Here is a 21,780-nt window from a genome sequence, read left to right as displayed (position 1 = left end):
CTTTTAGTCAGGTTATCTGGACCTGTTGTTGTGGAAGTGCAGAATCTTAGCACTTGCTTTTACATTTTCCTTGCTGTTGAAATAGAAAGTAGTTTGTCATTTTTATTCACGTTGTCATTCTTATAAATGAATTATCAATGTCGTCGTGAGTATTCTTTTTGTTATTAACATGCTGGGAAAAGTATTTTCCTTATCTGCTGTAGGTCAGCTGAAGCAGCACGGTGATTCCTATGGAAAGCGCGTATAGCCAGGCAGTGACACAGTACTCACTGATGCTTGGAGTTGTGTTTGCTGCGTTGAGCAGTACACAGTGTTCCTCGGTGTTCTTAAGCCTGGGACTTGCTCCCACCTTGACTGTGTGTAGATCTGGACTGTTGTTGTTACCATTTCTTCAGGCACATTGCTACGGCTGTTACGATCTCTCGTGAAGAAGTTTTTTTTTCCTTCTCTATCAAGAATGCCACTTGACTCACCTCCCAAAGTAAACAGAGAACACGTGTTTTCCTTTGTCACTTCTTGTGACTTTATAAAACAGTATTCGCCCTCAGGTTCCTTGGCAGTCAGGTATCAGTGTTGTCATGGATTAATGTAGATAAGATGTCTGTAGATGAGGGAGTCGGTCTGTGTGTGTGGTATATCATTTACAGGGATCACAATTCAAGTGTTTTATTTGTAGGTAGTTACAAGCTAATTCTCTGTTTAGCTCCATTACTAGTTTTCCTTTCTGTAACAGTGATTTTCTCGTGCAGTTATCTCTATGTTTCAGGTCTCGGGACCTAGACTTGTTCACAATCTGAAGTCCCTTATTCTGAGTACTGGTTTTGTACTAAAATAGGAATGCTTATTATAAGAGAGAGAAAGATGGAGAGTCTCTTTGCTGATGAAGCCAATTTGTTTAATGAGAATGAGTAGATCTTGGATGCCGAGATGAGTTGTAACTAACTCCAGAAGTAACTCTTAAATAAAATAAAAAAAAAGAAGAAATTTAGCAATTTGTAGCAAGCAGTGTCACTAAAATAATTTTATCAGAAATAAGTATAGCATTCTGTTTTCAAGTGTAGGTTCTCTATTCATTTCCAATTTTTAGAATGCACTTTAGACTTTAAAGTGTACTTGATCTTAAAGTCACTGGTGGAAGCTGAGTGGTTCTTGTCCTTAAATCTGGGCCAAATTCCATACCAGGAGAGCAGGTTTTTCTAGTTAGCTGTAAGTGGTAACTTTGTTAACTGCTTGCGAATTTTGACTTGATTCCTGGGAAATGAGATGAGGAAGATGGCAAAGGAAGAAATGTTTAGCAGAGAGAGTGCAGAAACTGGGATACAATGGAAGTACATGGAGTGGATAGTGATTAAAGTGCCATTGCATCACTGATGTGGAACAGGAATATATGCATATTTGTGCACTATTTGCTTGTTGCCTTCTGGAGTTGTACATTCTATGTTTTCCTTCATTTTGCATAGAATCTTAGTGTATTAATTGTCAGCATGTTTCTCCCATTGAACGATGTGTCTGTGTAGCACATATTCAGATAAGGCCTGGGGTAGATCTGGTGCTGAAGAATTGAAATTAAATACATTGAACAGCTATTCAAAAATTGTTTGGTTCACAGATAGCTCATATGCTCAGGGGAGAAGAGTGTTCCTTCTTCTTTTAAGAGGTCTGTACTTCCTCTTTTCCCCTTGCCTTGAGTTACTAATGTATCTTATTGCCAGAGATTTCATCCCCTCAGAGCATTGCAAGCATTTGATTTGTTATTTAGCACAGTATCAGCCTTACAAAAGAAGGGCTGGGAGTAGTAGTGAGCCGGGAACCTTCATATATCAGCCACCGATGGAACAGAAACATTCTCAGTTTGACGTGAGCATATAAATTACAAGTTCATAGGGTCAGCCCAAATATAGTGTGGAATTTAGTCCACCCTTAGCTCCTGTGCATTTAAAGTACATAAGGGCATTAATAAATTGTTTTTGTAGCAAAGATCTGTGCAATAATTCAAACTGATAAATTATTCCATCTTTTCTTAGGAGTACTTACAAATCAATGGGATGAAAATGTCAAAAGCGTGTCTTTGTGAAGCAGGTTCTTTAATACCACTTCACACGCTGACATTATTACTTTTTTAAAATATTGCATTAAAGAAGTTACAAGAAATCCCTTGGTTTCTGTGTTTAATGTCTTGATAAATGTACTCTAAGATTTATTGCCTGCTCAGTTCCATCAGTACAGTTCTTACAGTGGAAGACAACTGCAGATGCCCTCAGCTGTATGTATAAAAGAACTTCTGAACTTCTCCAGTCCTTGGAAAACACAATTAAAAAATGTCCTGCCCAAATGTCAACAAAAGCAGTAATTTAGTTTTTGCTTCTGAGGCATTGCTCCTGAATTACAGCAGTTATAATGGGGAATTGACTCCAGGTGACTCCAGCTTCAGCCTCTTCATCCTTGGCATCGTTTAGGTATAAAAAATACTTGATCTGAATAAAAGAAGATGGAACTTCATTGCAGAAGTATGGTGCCGTCTTACAAAATGAAAAACTTACGGCATTGCGTATCCCAGGAAATTTTGGGCAAATCTGAGATTGGACATTTAAACTCCATAGTCTCATTCCAAATTGTAATCTTCTTGCAGAAAATCAGAGTTGTATGGTCTTTCAAAATTATGACCGAAGAAAGAAGTAAGGGACAAATCTGTACTATCTGTGATGGGAGTTCTCAAGCAATTGACATTTTGTAGGTTTGCCTTATTAAATGTAAGACTGTGGATGTGTTTGTAAGACTTCAAGGATTATTGATTGGGAAGCTGCTTGCAGTCACAAGAAGACTGAGCTAAGATGGAGCGTATGATAAGATAACAGCGAGGTTAGGAAAGTGATTACGACTGGGAACCTGCTAATCACTGACCTCTGTAGGGATCCTGTAGTTTATCACTAATCTCACTTGCACTTGGCATTTTCCTGTGTTGCTGCTTCATTGTTCATAGCCGAGTGAGTAATTTGGCTTGGGATGAACAGGAGGAGGGTGCTGCAAGTCCAGCAGCTGCACTTGCTGGCACTGGCTTGTTAAACATCGTCAGCGTCGCCAGCAGCGTGCTTGGCACGCCTTAGCCCATAATACTTAAACAAATCGTTGTGACCAGAATAGGAGGCTGCTTGTTTTAAGCACTTTCTTCAAATTGTGTCGCTTCGGATCTGTTTCATTTTGATGAGTTTTGGTCAAAAGTATTATGAGGAAGAATGTGTGTTAGATCTTTATATATACATGTGTGCAATGTGTGTATTTAAATTATTAGGCAAGAGACTGTAGGCGTAATACAGATCTACTAACTGTGAAATCCTGTAAACGAGTAGACCCTCGTAGCAGAAGACGGTGAAGAAATGGCACCAGCAGTACTGGAGGCAATGTCAGTCACTGTTATCTCTATAAGAAGAAGGCAGTACACAGCATTTCAGAGCAGAGCTGCGTTTCTGTGTTTTGATCAAATTTACTTTTTATAACCTTACTGAAATAAACGTGGAGCAAGAATGTATTTTAAAGCTAACAAAAATTTAAAATAAAACAAAAATAGACCTGTTCTCAAGGCGGCAAGGATGGTATTCGTAAACTTTTCATCCTTCATTTTCCTTTTGTAATGAGTTGTAATACCAAGCATAGAAAAATATTTAAATATTGTACTGAGCTTTTTGCATCACCCATCGGAATGTTCAGTTATGAAGTGATTTTGGAGTGGGCTCTCTGTGTTATCAGTGATGAAGTGATGATTAAGAAGCACAATTTAAAAGATATTTCAGAGATTGCTGCAAGATTCTTCTGCGTGCGAGGAGCAGGCGTGCTTCGTGTCTGACAGACAGCAGCTGCCAGCTGTGGTCACTGTGGCATGCATTCAGGCTGGATGGCAGACATTGCTTCGCTTGAAAAACACCAGTGCTTTCCATACTGCTGAGCAAATAAATTCTTGGGAAATGCGTAGAAAAATTTTCAGTCTGCAAACAGTTAATTATGTGGGACTTGAAGTATTTCTTTTGCAGTTATGTTCTGTCATCCTCTCATAAACCAAGCGATATCTACAAACGGTGGGTAAATGCTTTTGTACTACCGGTGGGCATTTATAACACCGTTGGCAGGAAGCAGTCCTCAGCTGAGTTAGTGTGGAGCTGCTTTCATTGACCATCACGTTGTGTCTTGCTGTTTCAGTTCATTCTGTGATAAGAGCGTTTAGGCTGCACAGCTGTTGTACAGATAGATTTATGGAATACAGTTCCTTGTGCAGTATCAAAAGCTTTGTGAAGCTGGGAGCATGTCAGATAAGTGATTGTGGGAGAAAAAGTACTATTTAGAAATGCTTTTTAATGCTTTTTAATTGGCATGGAATGTGCCAAGTTTTGAAGTTTATGAAGTTAGGGAACATTTGTGATTCAAGCTGCTTAGTGGGAATTTCTCAGTTTGTATTTGTTTGAATCTGCAGCTCTCGAGCTGTAAGCCTGTTAGGTAGTGATTAGGTTTTTGAAGCTTTTGTTGTTGACAACACATGAAACTTCCTAAAAATAAAAATGCGAACTCACTCCGGGTCATTGAGAGTCAAATGCCTTGTGAGTTGTCCTCTGCAGATTTAAGATTTGTGTATATAACCAGCTAAATTATTTTTAAATGTCTATTGCTTTAATTCAAAATTCATTAATTTGAGTTCCTGGGTGGAACTCAAAGCTCAGGGTTACAGAGCCACTGGTACAAAGCCTGAAGAAAAGTTAACTGTGATGCTGCTTTGTAGCAAGGTGAAGATTTTGCCTCTGAAACGATGGTGTGGAACTATTGGAGACTTGAGTCATCTCTGAGTGCTTGTGCTGGGGATGTGTTTGGGATCCTATCTGGTATCTGATCCTACGTTGCTATCCAAACCTTCCTGTGAGAAGTTTGTTTGAGCACAAGCTAAATGGTAACTTGCTCTAGCAGTACTTCTCGATGAATATTAAGACAATATTTAGAGCCAAATTCATATAGAGTGGGATACTGTACTCAGCTTCTCCTTAGAAAATGCCAGACTTCATAAGTGATAGCATTTAAATACCATGATTTTGTGTTCTTATCTAGCAGTTTCTTGCTTGTTGCACAAACTGTAATTTAAAGCATGATTTTTCAAGTTTCTGTAACTGACTCTTTTTATGCAAACATTTCTTTTAAAACCTGCCTGGAATACTTCGTATTTCAGCTGAAGTTGTTCATCATATGATTTTAAGATTCTCATTTTCTGGAAAGAAAGTGCTGAGTTTGGTTAAATACGTACAGCATGATTCATGCTACTTCATGAAATTTTGCATGCTAGGTATTTTATTTGTTTGGTGCCTGGTAGTTCTTAGAAGCAAATTGCTACAGCAAAAAATGCTAACTTCTTTCCTCCCTTTGTTACAGCAGTACTGCCATTTTTCAAATGAATTGTTGATCAGGCTACCTATAGTTATCAAGATGATAATCTTGCAGAGATACTGTTCCAAGAGTGCCAATCTCACTCTTCCTCTTCACTTACAAGAGCTGCACATTTTTAGTGAAGAATAAACATAGTCTTCCCTCATATGAAATGGTGCTTAGAAATTCTTGCCAGTAAGGTAGAAAACAAGAAAAAACAAAGTTCTGTTTTAGAAATACAATTGCACCAGTACAGAGCTATTTAACACTGAAACAGATATGTGCAAGGAAAGCTTTTCTTCTTATGAAGACTGGACAATGTACAGATACTTCAGAAAAGAAAATTCCTGCTTAGCTACAATGGCTTTCATTTTCAAATCTCTCAAATGTTTTATAGTTTTGAATAGGTGGTTTATTAGTGCTTATCTTTTGGATAAGCCTCTGGGTTGGTGTTACTTAGTTCTGTGTCATAATTAAGGAAGTCATATGCAGCTGGTATTTTCTATTACATCAATATTTGATGACTGCCTGATTCCTAACATGGTTGATCAGAGAGTTAAAAAATAATAAACAAAACTGATAACTTCTGAGTCCTACTGGAGAGCTTTCACTCTGTTCTAATATACAGACATTTCAGTTGGTTGGCACAACCATCAAATGCGGCTCTAAGTGGCTTTTCTGGAGCTTGCAAACTTATTACTAGTATCTTACAATACAGCAGCATCAGAGAGCAGCTGCTCTGCATGACGTACTGTGTTCAGTACGTGCTGCGGACAAGCAAGTACTCCATGTAAGGCAAAAGAGTCTGCTTGGTGGTCTTGACCAATTCTATTGTTTGGGTGGTTTTCTTTGTGTTTTTTTTTTTTTTTTCCCAACTAGAATTTACACAGAAAAACAAAGGATTTTTGAGGATTTGAGGGATGAGTATGAAGACCTGAATGAGTCAGCCATTATTTAAGTTTGGTGTTGGCTTTTTTGTTTGGAATTTGGTTTTGTTCTTTTGTGTGTGTGTTTGGTTTTTTTTACTGCTTATTGTATTTGTCACCTAAGATGACACTGGCTGTGTGCTAGTTTGGCTGATAACGGAAATGGAATTGCATTGAGCCTTTGTCCTTACAATTGCAACATACTGATGGGGATATTTTATAACAATTAGAAAAAGATTGCAGTAGTTCTTTCTTTCTGATTGACTGTATAAGAAATGAAATCTACAAAGTATTTGTTGTCTATTACAGTAGTGTTGATTGTGCGTGCTAAGCACAGATGTATCTAGAAGCCTACTCTTCATGCAATTTAAGTTTTGTAAATAACTATGCTGCTAACAGATTTTCTGTACTACGTATGCATATATATGTATGTGTATGCATAACTGACACAGGTAATTCAGCAAACTTTTAAAAGAATCTAATTTAAATTGTCTTTTTTTTTTTTTTATAGGAAAAGCCTCAGATAGAGGTCCGTTTCCATTGTATGGCAGAGATACGGGATTGCCAGGCTGTCAAGTAAGTATAGTGATGATTCAAAGCAATTACAGTAATTGGAACTAAAATTGAGGCACCCAAATATCATAAACAGGAATGTATTCCGTGAACTGTAGAATGAGTTTTCTTTTTTCTGTGTTGTGAAATAATCTTGCACTTAAATCCACTTAGGAGATTCTCACTCTGTGTGTGAATGGAACTGGTTCTATAGCTTTTGACAGTGAAATCTTACTTTTCAATAAAAAATAAGTTATTACTTATTTGTACATTGTGTTTCAATTGTACGTGTAATCTTTTCATTGCAAGATTAGTTTTATTTAACCTTGGAAGTTTTTTATTCCTCTCTCTACATCCTTCAACAGAGCTCTAGACCAATATGGATTATACATCAGGATGAGTTTGGGATACTTGGATTTTTCACAGATGTCAACAAATCTCAGCTTTTTAGGTAGAGCATGACTTGGTGGAGTTAAGAAAGAAGTCATTTGTACCCAGACCTTTTCTTTGGATCATATAGCACGTTCCCTTTTGTTTTTGCCAGCACACGTAATGATGTTCAAGCCTTGTATTTTTCAGTCTTGAATCTAGGTTTTTGAAAGTGACATTGTTGTTAACAGAAGTTAACCTGATTTCAAACATCGTAGTGTCAGAATCTCGTGGAGGTGTGATAGTATTAGAAGAAGGATGTTGCAGATAATGCATCTCAAAGCAATGAACTGCCATTCTGTCTTGTTACAACTGAAATCCAATAATGTGCTACTTAGATTAATTCAACAGGTCTTTCTTGTTGAAGCAAGGCATTGTTCATAAGTTAGGTACAAGAATGAGTCTTAATTTAATATACATATGTTTGCAAATCTGAGAAGTTCTGGAGATGCTTCCAAAGGTGATCTCTGATAGAAATATGTAACAAGAGCCTGTCTTTCTTGGTGGGTTCTTTGACAGAGGATCTTATAAACTCTTTTTGGTTATAACCAGAGACATGTTACAAAGACTACTATTTTGCCAGGGGGGACAACGGATTAGTTGCGTAAGGGAAAAGGCTTTTCTGTAGGGTATGAGTATGTTGTTGGGTGTGTCCTTTTTCACATTAATGGGTTTGTGGAGGATTGTTTGGTTTTTTTTGGCATTCATTTCTTCACCTGTCTTTGGAAGAAGAAAGTAAATGTCTCTAGGATGACTGTTTTTGAATAATTGGTCATTTTAATTTTAGCTTGCGTTACTTCTATTTATGAATTTTTGATAAAAGCTCATTCTGTGAATGTTAAATCTACTAATGTAGTGCTTCATACATGTTCGTATATAGAAATAAAAAGTAATAGAAAGAATTCCTATTTCAGTTGCACGGACCTGTGAGGAGTAGACAAGGAGAATCAGGAAACCATGCTACTACACTGCTGTCTGTTTCCAAGTATGATGCTTGCTGGAATGTAATGATGTTATACTCGAACAATTAGGATCACAAGGAAGATGTCAGCACTTGAAATTATTTGCAGGCAGCTTGGACAGCACATCTAGAAATCAGTGTTTGGAGTCAGTAGTTTGAAAATCTCAGCCTTGCCTTGTTTTGTTTTTGTTTGTTGTGATTTTGGTTTTAAATTTCACCTGATGAGATTTCTGTGCATAAGTAGACTGAGGTATGAAAAATCTACCAGACTCATTGTCCCAGACAGACAAGAAAAAGGAAAGATGAATGTATTTTAGACTCTGCTGTCATCATGAATTTAACTGATTTGGGCACTGTTGGCAATAGAATTATGCAGATGTTGTTTTCTTCCTAAATTATTTTGACGTAGTGGAGGATTGCAGTCAGTTCTGCCTTGACAAGTTAGACACTGGTTCTTTTACAGCACTTTATGAAGAGACAAGAGGAAGATGGTCTTGCACTTGGTGCTAGGGGTGCCACTGCTCTTTCATTGCTCCTTCAGTTGTGATATCTTTGCCTAAATTCCTTTTAATTAAATTTTAAGATGGAAGCAGACTCTCATATACAGCAAGTGACAGTAATAGTCGTCCTTCAGCTACTTTATTTGCTGTCTTGAATCTAGCCCCTGACATGTGAGAAGCTGTAACAAATGTATTCCAGCTTGCAAAGAGTGAAAAATATCATGTCTTAAACATAGAAAAGAGAATCTCTGCTCAACCATGAGATCCGAGATCTGTATGTGCAGAATGTACTGGAGTGGTAGAGCTTACGTACTGTCCAGCAGGGATCAGTTGTTCTTTTGATTAGCATTTTTATGTGTTGCTTTCCAACTCTTACCTTCCATGCTGCCACTTCTTTTTGGCAAGGAGTGGCTTTTCAGTATGCAGTTAGCTTTCTTACTGATACTATAGCGTAGTTCTGACTGAAATATGTTGGAAGACTTTTCATTTATCAATAAATACTAACTATAACTGACTGTAGTTCACTAGGAAACTCTTATACTGGAGATTGTGTACATCTTTTAAGGAATACAACGTTGTTGGGCTTTCAAGTTTTCATAATTAGATTATCTAATATTATAACATCTTGTTTTGTGGTTTTCATGTGCTTTTAAATTTAGAGAAAATTATTTTTATGACTCCAAATCATCAAGTATTATGTTTAGGAACATGATTCTTCTCAAGAGTAAATGGACATTTCCCTTTTTTTGAGTTGGTTGAAGAGTGCCTTGGGAAGCTTGAATGGGCAGCACCATGTGGCTTCTTCTTTTATTAAGTATCATTCTCATAGCTTTTACTACTTTTCTACAACACGTGTGACAAAGAAAGACCCATTTGCAACTGTATGGGTGAGCTTTCAACAAAATTATCAGAAAAAGCAGTATACTTCAGATTCAAGTTTGGGACTTGACATTGTTGCCAGTCTAGACAGTGAAATACCGTATTAATGTAATTAGAGTTGTTCAAATAACTTCTTATGTACTATACTTAAATATAATAATTTAAACTTGACATTAGTTTGGAAGCAAACTAATTTCCACATTACTCCTTCATTAAGTTAATGTTCTGTATTACAAAGCAGGTTTGTTAACTTTGCATAAAATTCTCTTATGCATTGTGGTAATGAGTAATTTCTGTTGTTTGGCTTCTCACTGAGCAAAGTGCTTTTATATCTCTTAGCTACTTATATCTATCACCATTTAATATTGTTTTTTACACGTAGCTATTTCAGTGCCAAAATCTTAACGTGCCTTTTACTTGTATGTATTCCTTTGATGTGCTTTCTACTACTTATCCCACATTTTATTCTTTAGTATATGGGGAAAAAGTTATTGTGGGTAAATCTTTCTATTTTTTATAGTTAGGATAATTAAAAATGTCGATAGAATTAACTTTCAATTAGATGTTAATTCAATTTAAAATTACATTTTACTTTGTTGTTACCAGTTAAATCTGACAGTGTTTGAAATCATTTGCTAACTTGGATTTAGGATTTCTTGCTTCTTTATTTTTCTTTATATGTATGTGTGTGTATTTATGTATGCCACAATATCCATTCATCGTTGTGGATGCCCCATCCCTGGAGGCATTCAGGGCCAGGCTGGATGTGGCTCTGGCAGCCTGGTCTGGTGGTTGGTGACCCTGCACATAGCAGGGGGTTGAAACCAGATGGTCATTGTGGTCCTTTTCAACCCAGGGCTTTCTATGATTCTATGACCATAAATCCCTGGCAGTACCGAGTATGCAGCTCTTATTCTTGCTTACAGTGTAGGAAAGTGATCATAAGGATGAAGGTCAAAAGCAATCCCAAAATGTCATTCTGACAATCCAAATAAAGAATCGACTGCGTTGTCCCAGATCCTCACACAGTCGAGTCTGCAGAGGCTGTAAACTGAGATTAAGATGATAGAGGAGCCCTTTGAAAATCTAATAGCATAACATAAATGGAGTTGGTTTTGCACCAGATCTCTTTATTTCATTTTAATAGAGGATACATAACAGTGTCTCACACTGAAATGCTGCTAGAAAAGCTTATGCTCTGTTTTGAATGTTCTTCGGTAGGTTTGCATCCCAGTGAAATTTCAGTGTTCTAAACTAGATGGAGTACCCCATCTAAAGCCTTGCCATTTCTTATGTCTTCATGACCATGCTGTTAATGTTGGCCATCTTGTGTTTGCCTTTTTCATAACAAACATCCAGTCTCGGACACGTTTGGTTGCTGATGATCTGCCTGTGAAGCCTGAATTAGTACAGTGGTTGTGTGCTCCAAACTGCTCTTTTATAACAGCTATGCTGTGTCTTCAGCAGCTGTAGCTGTCCTTGTTTCCTTAGTTTCTCCACTGAGTGCATTGGAGCCGTAAGGGGGTCAGCATCACTAAGCTGAAGATAGAAAATTATTCATGACATTGTGCATAAAAAGCAGACAGTATGGATTTCTTGATAGATGGAAATAAAACATTTGTAATCCCTTCGTAGTGATTTCAAATCTGCGTTGTATCCATTGTGAGGAAGAAGTGATTGCTAAAGACAGTGGATGTTAGCAGAGAACTCAAGAGCCAGCATTTGTTAGATTTTGTTTAAAATATAACCTTTTTATGGGCAGATTTATCTTAACTTCATTTTTTAACTCCCTAATCTGTGTGCTCTGTATGGTGATGAGGAATTTCAAGTGTTACAAAAACCCATTTAGAAAAAAGCTTAATTAAGAATAAGTATGCAAAATACGTGATTGTTGGAAAGAACTGTGAAGTATATTTGGCTAAATGCATTTCACTTATGGTGTAAAATTATGAACATATACTGTATGAAATGTATACCACTATGCAGTGTGTGAAATGTACACATCTATTTCATGCAATGTGAAATATATAGTACTAAGTGAAGTGTATATGAAGCGTTTATGCTTCATATTTCATTTCATTCACTACTGGTAGATTATTTTTTTCTAACTCAATTCTGGCTGCTGTTAATATATACATTTCACATCTGTTGGCAGTAATTCTCCAAAATCTTTGTATTTTGAATGGGCAAAAAAAAAAAAAAATCCTGTAGAAAGATGGTCCATCATTGTTACCAGTAATATTGCTACTCTGCTTTCCTCAGTAGCTGTCAGCTCTGCTATTGCTGTGAAGTTAATGTGAGGTGACTCATTTAGCAGCACATTATTACATCATTGGAACATGATGTAAGGCACATCAAGCATTATTAAATTAGCCTGAATTTTGCAGTATGACAGTAACATTTTATGCACATTAGCACCATACTTAGTGTTCCTTATGGGAATATAGTTCAAGTAAACATATTAAGACATAAATTCAGATAGCTTCTCAGGATTTCCCAATTTCTTGTTTATCAGGAACAAAATACAAGCTTCAGTTGAATGTTAAGACAGATTTAGTGGCATGTTTAGTGTTTCATAAATTACTTTAAATATATGCTGTTACTTGAACAGTACCTCGGAGAAATAAATAGCTGATTTCTCTTTGAATCTAAGTTGGAATGAACGCACCCATCTGCCATCTTTGTTCTGATTCAACATTGAGTGTTTTGTCATTTATGTACTGCTCAGAGCTAGATCTATGTATGCCTGACTCATTTGTGCTGAAAAAGTACTGCAGAATTTAATGTAGTATAGATATTGAGCAATGGGAATTCATACTGTTTTGTTTGGTTTTGAAAAACCATGACCTTTGTGTTTGTTTGTTTAATTATAACTTTCACAACTGAATGTGAGACTTTAAAGGTTGCATCTTTTCTGCAAGATTTAGCCATGTGTTAAAGAACAAACTCAGTTTTTCATGATTATAAGTTGATGGTCCTTAACATCCTTCACACGCTGGGAAAAAAGAGAAAAAGGTTCTTTGTGTATTTAGAAGTGTGTCTTACCAGATGCGCTGCAAGAACTTGGAAGTAAACCAAGCAATGTCCTTAGCACCTATTTTTTGAACAATTTAACAGATGACTTCGGCAAAAGAGATGTTTGCAAGTGCATGTTTCTGGAATTTGCATAGTCAGAGGCTAATTTAGCCTCTTTCAAATTCAGAAAAGACTTTAAAGTCATTTGATGGAATGGAAACCTAAAGAGCAGTCCTTACTCACTACAATCCTGCAGAAATTAGTATTTCACAGGGCACTCCCAATATCTCACACAGGGAAGCGTTATAAAAGTAGAGCAACTCTTGAAAGTGAAATTACTGTCTATCAAAAATTAATACAGAGAGCAATTTTGACCAAGATAAAATTGTGAAAATGTAAAGAATAAAATACAATCAGATAATGTGTGTTCTCACATTTTTTCCCCATTTGCTGCGATTGCCTTTGGTATGTAAATATTTCATTCTAAATCCCTAGATAAAGTAAATAGTGTTGTTTCTTTTTAAAAAAATCTAGTTAACGCGGTACCATTAGCAGAACAAGCAGAACAAGGTATATGAATCACAATCTGGAGACTGTATAATGTCAACTGCAACTGAAAATAAGGCACATACTGAAAAACTTGAAGCATTGCTGCTTGCTGCCTGGCTATTCTGATGACAAATTTGAGTTGTCTAGAGGAAACACAGAAGCTTGCTCATAATGTGCGTAGGCAAAAATGGCAGACTTTGTGTTCCTGGTAAATCAGCGAGGCAGAATGAAAGCAGGTATCCAGCGTAGGGTATAGTTACTAGCTTGCTGCATAAAGAAAAAGGAATAGAATTCTGAATAGCACAAACTCAAAAAGTATTTTTATATGTTTAAATTACATAACCGTAAGATGTGTAAAGTAGAATGCAGAAGATTTAACTGTGGGTTTTTTTTTTTAAAGTAAAGCATCAAGTAGGATGGAAGAAGAAGCATGCAGACATGAGTACATTAGGAGATACGTATGTATGAAAATACATGCAAAGCAAAAATGAGATTTACTGACAGAAGTGGAAAATCAAACAGTATGAAAACTATAATTCAGAATGCATGCTTTTTAAGAACAAAAAAGTTGAAGGTGAGAAAATGAGTGATTGTGAGTACTGGAGTAGAATATTGCTTTGCTGGTATGTGGCAGCTGAGATTTTACTTAAAATGTGAGTCAAGGAAGGAAAGGCTGTTTTTAACAAATCACAGCTTAAAATGTGGCTGTTCTTGACATGTATATGAAAGTTTCCAAACAGATTTCTCCATTTGCAAGTGTAGCCCTCCAACAGCAGCATGGATATCTGTCTTTGCAGGTGCTCCTGGAACGCTTAGCCAGTTTTCTAATGATTCATTACTCTAATACAAGGGCTGTTGCATCATGTCACTAACATGCTTCACCATGGCTTTATGTATAGGTCTCTCTGAAAGTAATGCTTCCTATTTATTTCCATGGAAATTACAACATATACAAAGAGCACAGTAACACTGTTTGATAGACCAAATTCTCAGCTACAAAACACTCTTTCTCATCTGGTGACTCAGTGGAGTCACCACCACTAGCTGTGTATTTTTGTCAGCAATGAACAACAGCGTATGTGTTGCACTTATAACAATTTGTACCAGCAGAGGTGACCCACTAAAACGCACCACTTACCACTTTATTGTGCTAACATCCACTGCTTGGGCTCCATAAACGTTCAGCAAGCATCGATGAATGTCAGCAGCTGCAGTTTTTTCCACATGAAGGAATTCAGTTCTACACCTTTGCTTCGTGTGCACTTCCATGTCAGACACCATTCTGTCAGACTGCCCCTCTGCTGCCATCTGTCAAACAGCAGCAGCATGTAATGGAATACTGGTGGGAAGGTTCAGCCTCTGCTGCCATACCACCACCATCTGCCTCTGATGTCATGTGCCCATGTAATAAAACAGGAGGTGTTACTTTTGGAGCAGCCCATGTATGTCGAGGCACAACAGGCCCTAGATGTTGGACAGCTATTGAGAACAAATGCATCAGATGTTTCTTCATCACTCTAATGATCAGTTCTTAGTTTCTTCCTGATAGCCTGATGTGCAGACTTGAGAAATGCACTTTTCTCTTGTGCAGGTTCATAAAGTTTCAGGAGTTCTCATTTCTTTCTGTGGGAATTCTGTTCGTACCCGAAACTTTTTAATTGCTCATCTCTAATGCCTCTGACCCTTCTCGGCTTCCTTGGGAGAAATGATCAGACAGTTACTCTGACTGAGGCTGTGCCGTCTGCTCCTGTGGTGTTGTGGTGCAAACAAATGGAACTAATTAAAGGCTTCAGATTAATACAAAAATTCAAATAGTTATACTAAGAGTGAGAATAGGCACCTTTAGACCACACCTAAGTGGCTGACAAGAGGATGCAGCACAAGGAACACTAGAGGTTGGGTCTGTTAGGCATATAGCTGGGATGTTTCAAATCCCATTGGGCTTTTTTTTTTTTTTAAACTTCCTAATTATTAAATGGCTGGTAGTAGAATAAGTTAGTAGTTGTTTTAGATCTAAAAATGTAGAATATACATTTCAATGTATAAGGAAATATAATATTATATCTATAATAAGGAAAAAAAATGTAGGCTGTAAATCTAATTATAAAAAAACACATGTGCCACAGAGGAGTTCCCATTTTGTAATGAAATAAAGAAGATGTATTAGAATTTACTGTAGTGCTAATGAAAGCTGTCAGATTGCATCAGCTGTGGAAACAAAATGCATTCTCTTTTTTAAAACTGAAGTGTCTATTAAACAAGAAAGCTTTTCCTCCTCGATGTTTTAGATGGATTTTTCGAGTGAGGCAGAAAAGTACATGGTGTTCTGGGCCTTTCTTATCTGTGTGGCCTTAGAAAAGGCTACAAGTGGGTTCTTCCTGTCTCATTTAAGGAGCTATAGAGATGCCTTAATGCCTATTTATATCCAGTACTGAGTTACGGAAATATATATATATATGTACATATTTAAGTATGGGAGGGGGGAGGAGAGTTAGTACCAAATAACTTAAAAGCCAACAAACTGATTTTATTTTGTAAACTTCCTTTTTAATCTCCTCTGACACCTTTGACATCGAGAATCTCTCAAAGCAGATTTTCCCATCTGAGCTATGGGCCTGTTAGAAATGCATCTTCTAAAGGAAGCAGACACAGTGTTAACTGAAGTAGCAACCGTGGATGCTGTAGCTGATACTTTCTTAAAAGGAAGAGGTGCTGAGAGAGATACATTTTAAAGGCAGATGGGATATCCGAACATGAGTTCTATTTTGCTTCGTTTTACTTCTCAAGTAAAATCAAGTTACTTTCTCTTGATTATGATTAATTAGAACCAAATTATTACTTGTGCTACTGGGAAAATCTGTCTCTCAGCAAATAGGGAGCTGCTTGCAGGCAGAACCTTCTTAGAAAGTTTTTTTTAAAAAAAGTACTGAGCATAAATTCAATTTCTTTTTCCAGAGCTAGAGGTGTCCACCTGAAGTTAATCAGGGAAGACATCCCCTTGAACAAAGTGGGTAGCAGGTGTTGGGAATTAGTTAGCAGGGTTGAGGGATGCTATTTATAAAGGAGAAGCAGCTTTGGGAGAAATCATTTTAACTGTCTACAAGAAGCAGACTTGCCTGTTTGTGCTTGCCTGTCTTTTTCTCACGCTATTTAGAATTAGCAAATTTTCTTGCCTCCTTTTAATTTTTGATTGTTTGATTATGTTTAAGGTTACGAATGTCCTATAAGTCAGTAGATATATTTTAAACCTTGCTGTATAGGGAAGTAAGAAGCATTTTACACCATGGAATGCAGAATTTCAAGTTTATTTATTAATTTATATAATATTTATTTATTAATTTGTTTGCTGAATGTAGTTCCTCCTGCCTCAGAGTTGGGTGCATTTCGGTGACATATTTACAGTATTACTGGAGAATAAGGGAAAAATTAGCTCAGTTCTCTTCTCTTAACTGTACCTGGATTTAATGGGGTGGATTGCCTTTGGGATTTTCTTGCAATGTTTATTCTTTCTGTCTCTGACTACTCTAACAGGTTGAGCTGCCATTTTCTTTCCCTTTCTTCAGAGAGTGTTCCACCCCAGATTTTGCACCTGCAGAGGTTATTGCTTTCAAGATCACAACTGGAACTGGGAAGGCAGAGTTAAGAGTAGCATAGGCAGCCTGTTGTTTAGCAGTTACTGCCTGGGATGGGCAAGGAGTGGGGCTTGAGCAGATTTTCAGTGAATGGAAAGAAATAAGCTGAATTTCCATTTTGACTCCTCTTCCATGGAACTAAGCCATCCATCTTGTATTAGTTTTGAATGTGTAGCAGAGTGCTTTTCAAGATGATAGTGCCCCTAATGCCGCAGGATTCTGAAGAGGAGAAGGATAACAACATTCACTGGGAGTAGTTGGGATGGTACTATTTTATCTGAAGATAAGTGGTCACTGGGCTTGTCAGTCCATTTACTGGCCTTGTGTTGGGATTACCTTTCACTTGATCATGTATGAAAACATACGTGTTTTGCGAGTTAAGTCCCAATAGTTATCTGGTTGCTATATTTTTTTGAACCCTCATTATTTTAAACATTGTCTGACTTGGTGCTTGGCTGTGTAGGAGAGGGGATACACAGCTTTCTCATCATGTAAATGAAGCATTCTACAGATCATGTGAAATCTTTTAAAATTATTTTGCTGAAAATGCAGAGGGAGAGAGAGAAGCAGGTGCAAGGATAGTTTGAACCTTATATATCCTTTATAGCCTTCTTCTGTAAGTAAGACTCAGCAGAAGGCCTTTTATATTATTGATTTATCACGCTTGTGTATTGTAAACACAGAGAAGTGAGAAGGCTTGTACAAGAAAAAAAAAAAAAAGAATAAACCCTCAGCTGCTGCATTTCTGACATTTTGCAGTTCTCCCCAAACCTCCTGCTTTTGTATTGTCGCAGTAAGGAAGACATTCAAATTATTGTTTTCGTAATGTAGCGGAGAGATGCAAAGGGAAGGAGCCTGACCTGTAATCGCAGTGCTTAGTAACGCCTTGCTAGAATGCAGTGAGCAATGCAAAAACACCTTGCCTGGGGGAATGAGTAACGACAAGCTGAGCCAGCATAACCTCAGGGACTGGACACTGACATCATCAGCGTGCTGCTTTTAGAAATGGAAGACAGAATTTGTAGTCTTGCGAGTATGTGATATCGGTGTAGGGAAATCACTGTCACATAAGAGAAGGAAGGTATTTATTTCAAACAGTTGGATGCTTTAAAGTTGTTTAGATGCAGAGGAAATGCAGAATGTTTCTTTCCCTTCACATTTAATCTTTACTGCTCCCACTGCTTAAAAAATGTGTTTGGAATTGTGCATAAACTTCTTCCTGTGGTGTTTTCTTCACTGTTCTCTGTTCCTGTGCTCCATCTCAGTAATACTGCATTCACATGAACAGAATTATCTGTAGCAGCGCATATGCATGGAATAAGCAATATATTGATACCTTGGTATTTTTCAGAGTTAATGTTAATTAGGGAGACAGTAGAACTAAATGTCTGTTGTTTTGTTTATGATGTTGCATCACTTCAGTGTTTAGTACCCTAGGTAGCTGTTTTTTACTCCGGTGAGCTAGATTAGCCTGATTACACTGGCAGGATGCAGTTGATGGATGACTGTCATTATCTTCTCAAACCTGCATGATACTTTAGGTATAGGAGATGATAATTAAATTTTCAAGAGACTACATCGAGATTATAAGATCTAAGTATCTTTTTTAAAATGAGGAGTATGTTTGCAATTATCAGTGTGTTGTTAGAGGACCCTCTCCTGAGGTGTTTTATTAACAACCCCTGATTTCCTTTAAATTGATCAAGAAAAAATACTTAAGTTATCATGTAACGCTTCAGTCGTTTTGTTGTAGTTTCTTTTTTAATTCTGATTTGTTTCTACTCCTGAAACAGACCAAAAATGGATCAAATCTATTGGTAATGGCTTGAAGACGTACAGGTTAGCACAATATATTTAATGAAACCTCATTTGAGACAAAACGCTAGAGAGGATCATAATTAATGCCTCATTTTCTGCCAGTTGCTATTGATTACTCATTCAAGGTCCCTTTGTTCTCAGACTGGTAACGCTATTTCACATTACGATTTGATGGTATTCTGAGGATGAGATTCTTTAACGACATACTCATAATTGCAAACATATCTCTGGAATTTAAATTTGAAATGAATTTACGTTATATGTCAGTGTTGGTTATTTTTTCCAAACTCAGCTCCTATCTTGGAGTGCATGTTCATTAGAGGGGCTGAAGTTTGTGGACTTCAGTGAAGTGAAATTGAACATTTTCTGTATTTATTGTGTTTTTGTCTTAAACTGGATTCTGTTGAACTCAGGTGAATGGTTATTTGCATCCTAGTCCTCTGTACTGCACTAATATCTCACAGAGCAAGTATTTGTCCATGTTTAATTTTGTGCTATCTTTTCCTTTGAAGTTGCAGTAACAAGATGCACAATTTAACTGGGGGACCTTGCAAGTTTAGCAGAGTTTGACTCCTCTGTTTTGCTATATTCATTTAAACTAGCGTGTGCATGTTGTCAGATGTATTCATAAGGCAAGACATACAAAGTATCAGGACACACTTTATACATACTTGAAGTCTTCATCCATCATCTTTTTCAATCAAAGCAACAAAATGTTTCTGCTCTGCTACTGCAGTATTTCAGGCTTACAGTAATGCAGGAGCTGCACCTCTGCTGCCTGTTCTGCATAATTCTGAGAAATGCTGAGTGAGTTTGTCTCCAAGTATGTCCTAGTTTCTGTCTTTCATGGAATTTGTGCAGCTGCCTTCTGCCTGCTAGTCAGGAAATGAGGATTTGATTGAGATGAGTATTGTTGAATTATTTTGCTGTAGTGAAACGATGTATCTAAGCCTCAATTGTTTTATAAACACTTAAGTGCTTTGATTGTTTGGCCCCCGTTAGTAGGAGCCTCACTACTGGGACCGAATGCATAAACTTGGAAAAAGAAGCCAATTCCAAAAGCTAGGAAAAATAAAACTAGTTGACTGGCTTATTGAGAGTGCAAGTGAGAGGGGAGTTGTAACTCTTTCCTGTGGAAAGGTATCTGGGGGTTCTGCCCTGTGGAAAGTTGCACGTTGGTCATCAGTGTGCAGTGTGAGCCAAAAGGGCATGGCTGGCAGCAGGGCAGGGGTGCGCCAAGCCTGGTGCTACACCTGGGTGCCTGGGGCAATTGCCCCACTGCTAGCACAGCCTCACCTTGCGCACTGTGTGCCAGTTGGGATGACACAGCGTAAGGATGTTAAACTATTACGTTGTTTCCAAAGGAGGCCATCAGGGACGGTAAAGGACCTGAGGTGTGAGGAGTAGCCAAGGTCCCTGGGTTTGCTCGGCTTAGAGCAGAGGAGACTGAGGGGAGGCCTATGGCAGCTGCAGCTCCTCACAGGGAGCAGAAGGCAGAGCTGAGCTCTGATGTGCGGCGAGTGAGACGGCCTGAGGTGACAGCATGGAACTGTGTTGGGAGAACTAGGCTGGGAAGTAAGGAAAGGCTCAGCAGAGGGTGGTGGGTATGGAACAGACTGCCTGGGGCAGAGGGCACAGCCCCGAGCTGCCAGCGTTCAGTGAGCATTTGGACACTGCTCTCAGACATAGGGTTTGATTTTTCGGGTGGTCCTGTGTGGGGCCGGGACTTGATGATCCTTGCGAGCCCCTCCCAGCTTGGGTTATTCTATGATTCTGTGAACTCTCATTTCCAGAACAGAATGCATTTTTATGCCAATACAATAGCCCTGTCGTAATTGGTTGCATATAAGGGGCTATTACTTTTATTCTCAACCATGTTATTCTTTTGATAGAAAAGAATGAATAATGTGAAGGCACGTAGTTGTATTTGAATCATACTGTTTCATAATTTGGCTTTGTCTGCTCCAGGAATCTTAGTTCTTAAAGTATTTGCTAATAGATTTGCATTTTAAAAGTAAACATAAGCAAGATTTGAACCACTAAAAATGCTGATTCCTGGAATGAATCACAAAGGCAACTGTATATAATAGATTTTTGAAACGGTAAAACTTAATATGCAATAAGATAACATATGGATAGTATTTGTTTAAAATAAACGAATAAATGTTCATATATATTTCAGCATAGCTTGGCTTTCCTATCTGCATATAACCCAAACGCTTGAGACCCTCAAGGAGTATTGTATAAGGACATCTGTAGGTTCTTACTTGTCGAAATTTTTTACTATCAAAGCAAGAAAATCAGAGAGTTGTTTACCAACATATTAGGACTCTGCTGGCCAGTGTTCCTAGAGTTCATTGAAGGCAAAGTGGTATTTTGGCATCAAGTTGTGTCACTGGGATTCTAGAGGCTGGAACAGTTAGACTGTGTAAAAGAAAACTTCCAAACTAGTCAAACTGTTTCTTATTTGTATTCTCAAAATCTTTGAAGGAATCAGTTTTAAAACCATTTAAAATGTGTTGAGTGAGGAGCTCTTTTTTTTTAAACTCTCAGGCATACCATTTTGATGCAAGCATATGGTTGATTAATTTTTTAGTTTGAGAGGAAACTAGCTTTGCTTGGAGATAAATGCAGCTGCAATACAAACTTGCTTGTTGTCTGTGGCAAAGGTGCTTCAAGATATAGAGATACTGCCTCACTGCTTCTCTTCCTTCCTATGTAGGTCCGATTCTCTTCCTTCCACCTCACCATTTCACCAGTTGAGTACATGACTTCCTTGCATTTCATTTTTCTGAAAATAACTTTCAGGAGAGTCACCCCTGTACAATTTTTGTCTAAATAGCAGCCCTTGGCACTTGTTTAGTTTTGTTTTTTAAAATGTGCCTTTATTTTTGGGCTGAGGTGATGCCATTTGCCTTGAGGTTATCGAAACAGTTTGGCTTTTTCTGAAAGAGATTATCTTGAAAAGTAAAGCAGCGTGTTTACCTCTTTTCTCTCTTCCAGTATCTTTGGAATGGGGATTGTTATATTCTTAGTCAATTGTAATAAGTCTTTTTAGGGTGTGGTTTGTTTTTCTTAGATTAGCTATTGAACATGCATTCCCTTGGGAGAATACTGTTTTA

The 21,780-nt window shown here is 37.6% G+C and overlaps 1 protein-coding gene across 8 annotated transcripts in view; it reads left to right on the top strand.

The window, feature by feature from the left end:
- Positions 1–21,780, top strand: part of TCF12 (transcription factor 12) — a 153,349-nt gene that overhangs the window by 77,244 nt on the left and 54,325 nt on the right. For 7 of the 8 annotated variants that reach the window (XM_085233589.1, XM_085233590.1, XM_010717268.3 and 4 more), the window contains one exon: positions 6,835–6,899. In XM_085233589.1, coding sequence (XP_085089715.1) covers positions 6,835–6,899 — 65 coding nt within the window. Of the gene's footprint in view, positions 1–4,050; positions 4,071–6,834; positions 6,900–21,780 lie in introns of those variants that run through there. The other variant, XM_010717266.3, reaches the window with a different exon arrangement.

Source organism: Meleagris gallopavo, chromosome 12 (genome assembly GCF_905368555.1).
Source record: "Meleagris gallopavo chromosome 12, MGAL_WU_HG_1.1, whole genome shotgun sequence".
NCBI lineage: Eukaryota > Metazoa > Chordata > Aves > Galliformes > Phasianidae > Meleagris > Meleagris gallopavo.
This window is presented reverse-complemented; position numbering and strand designations above follow the sequence as displayed.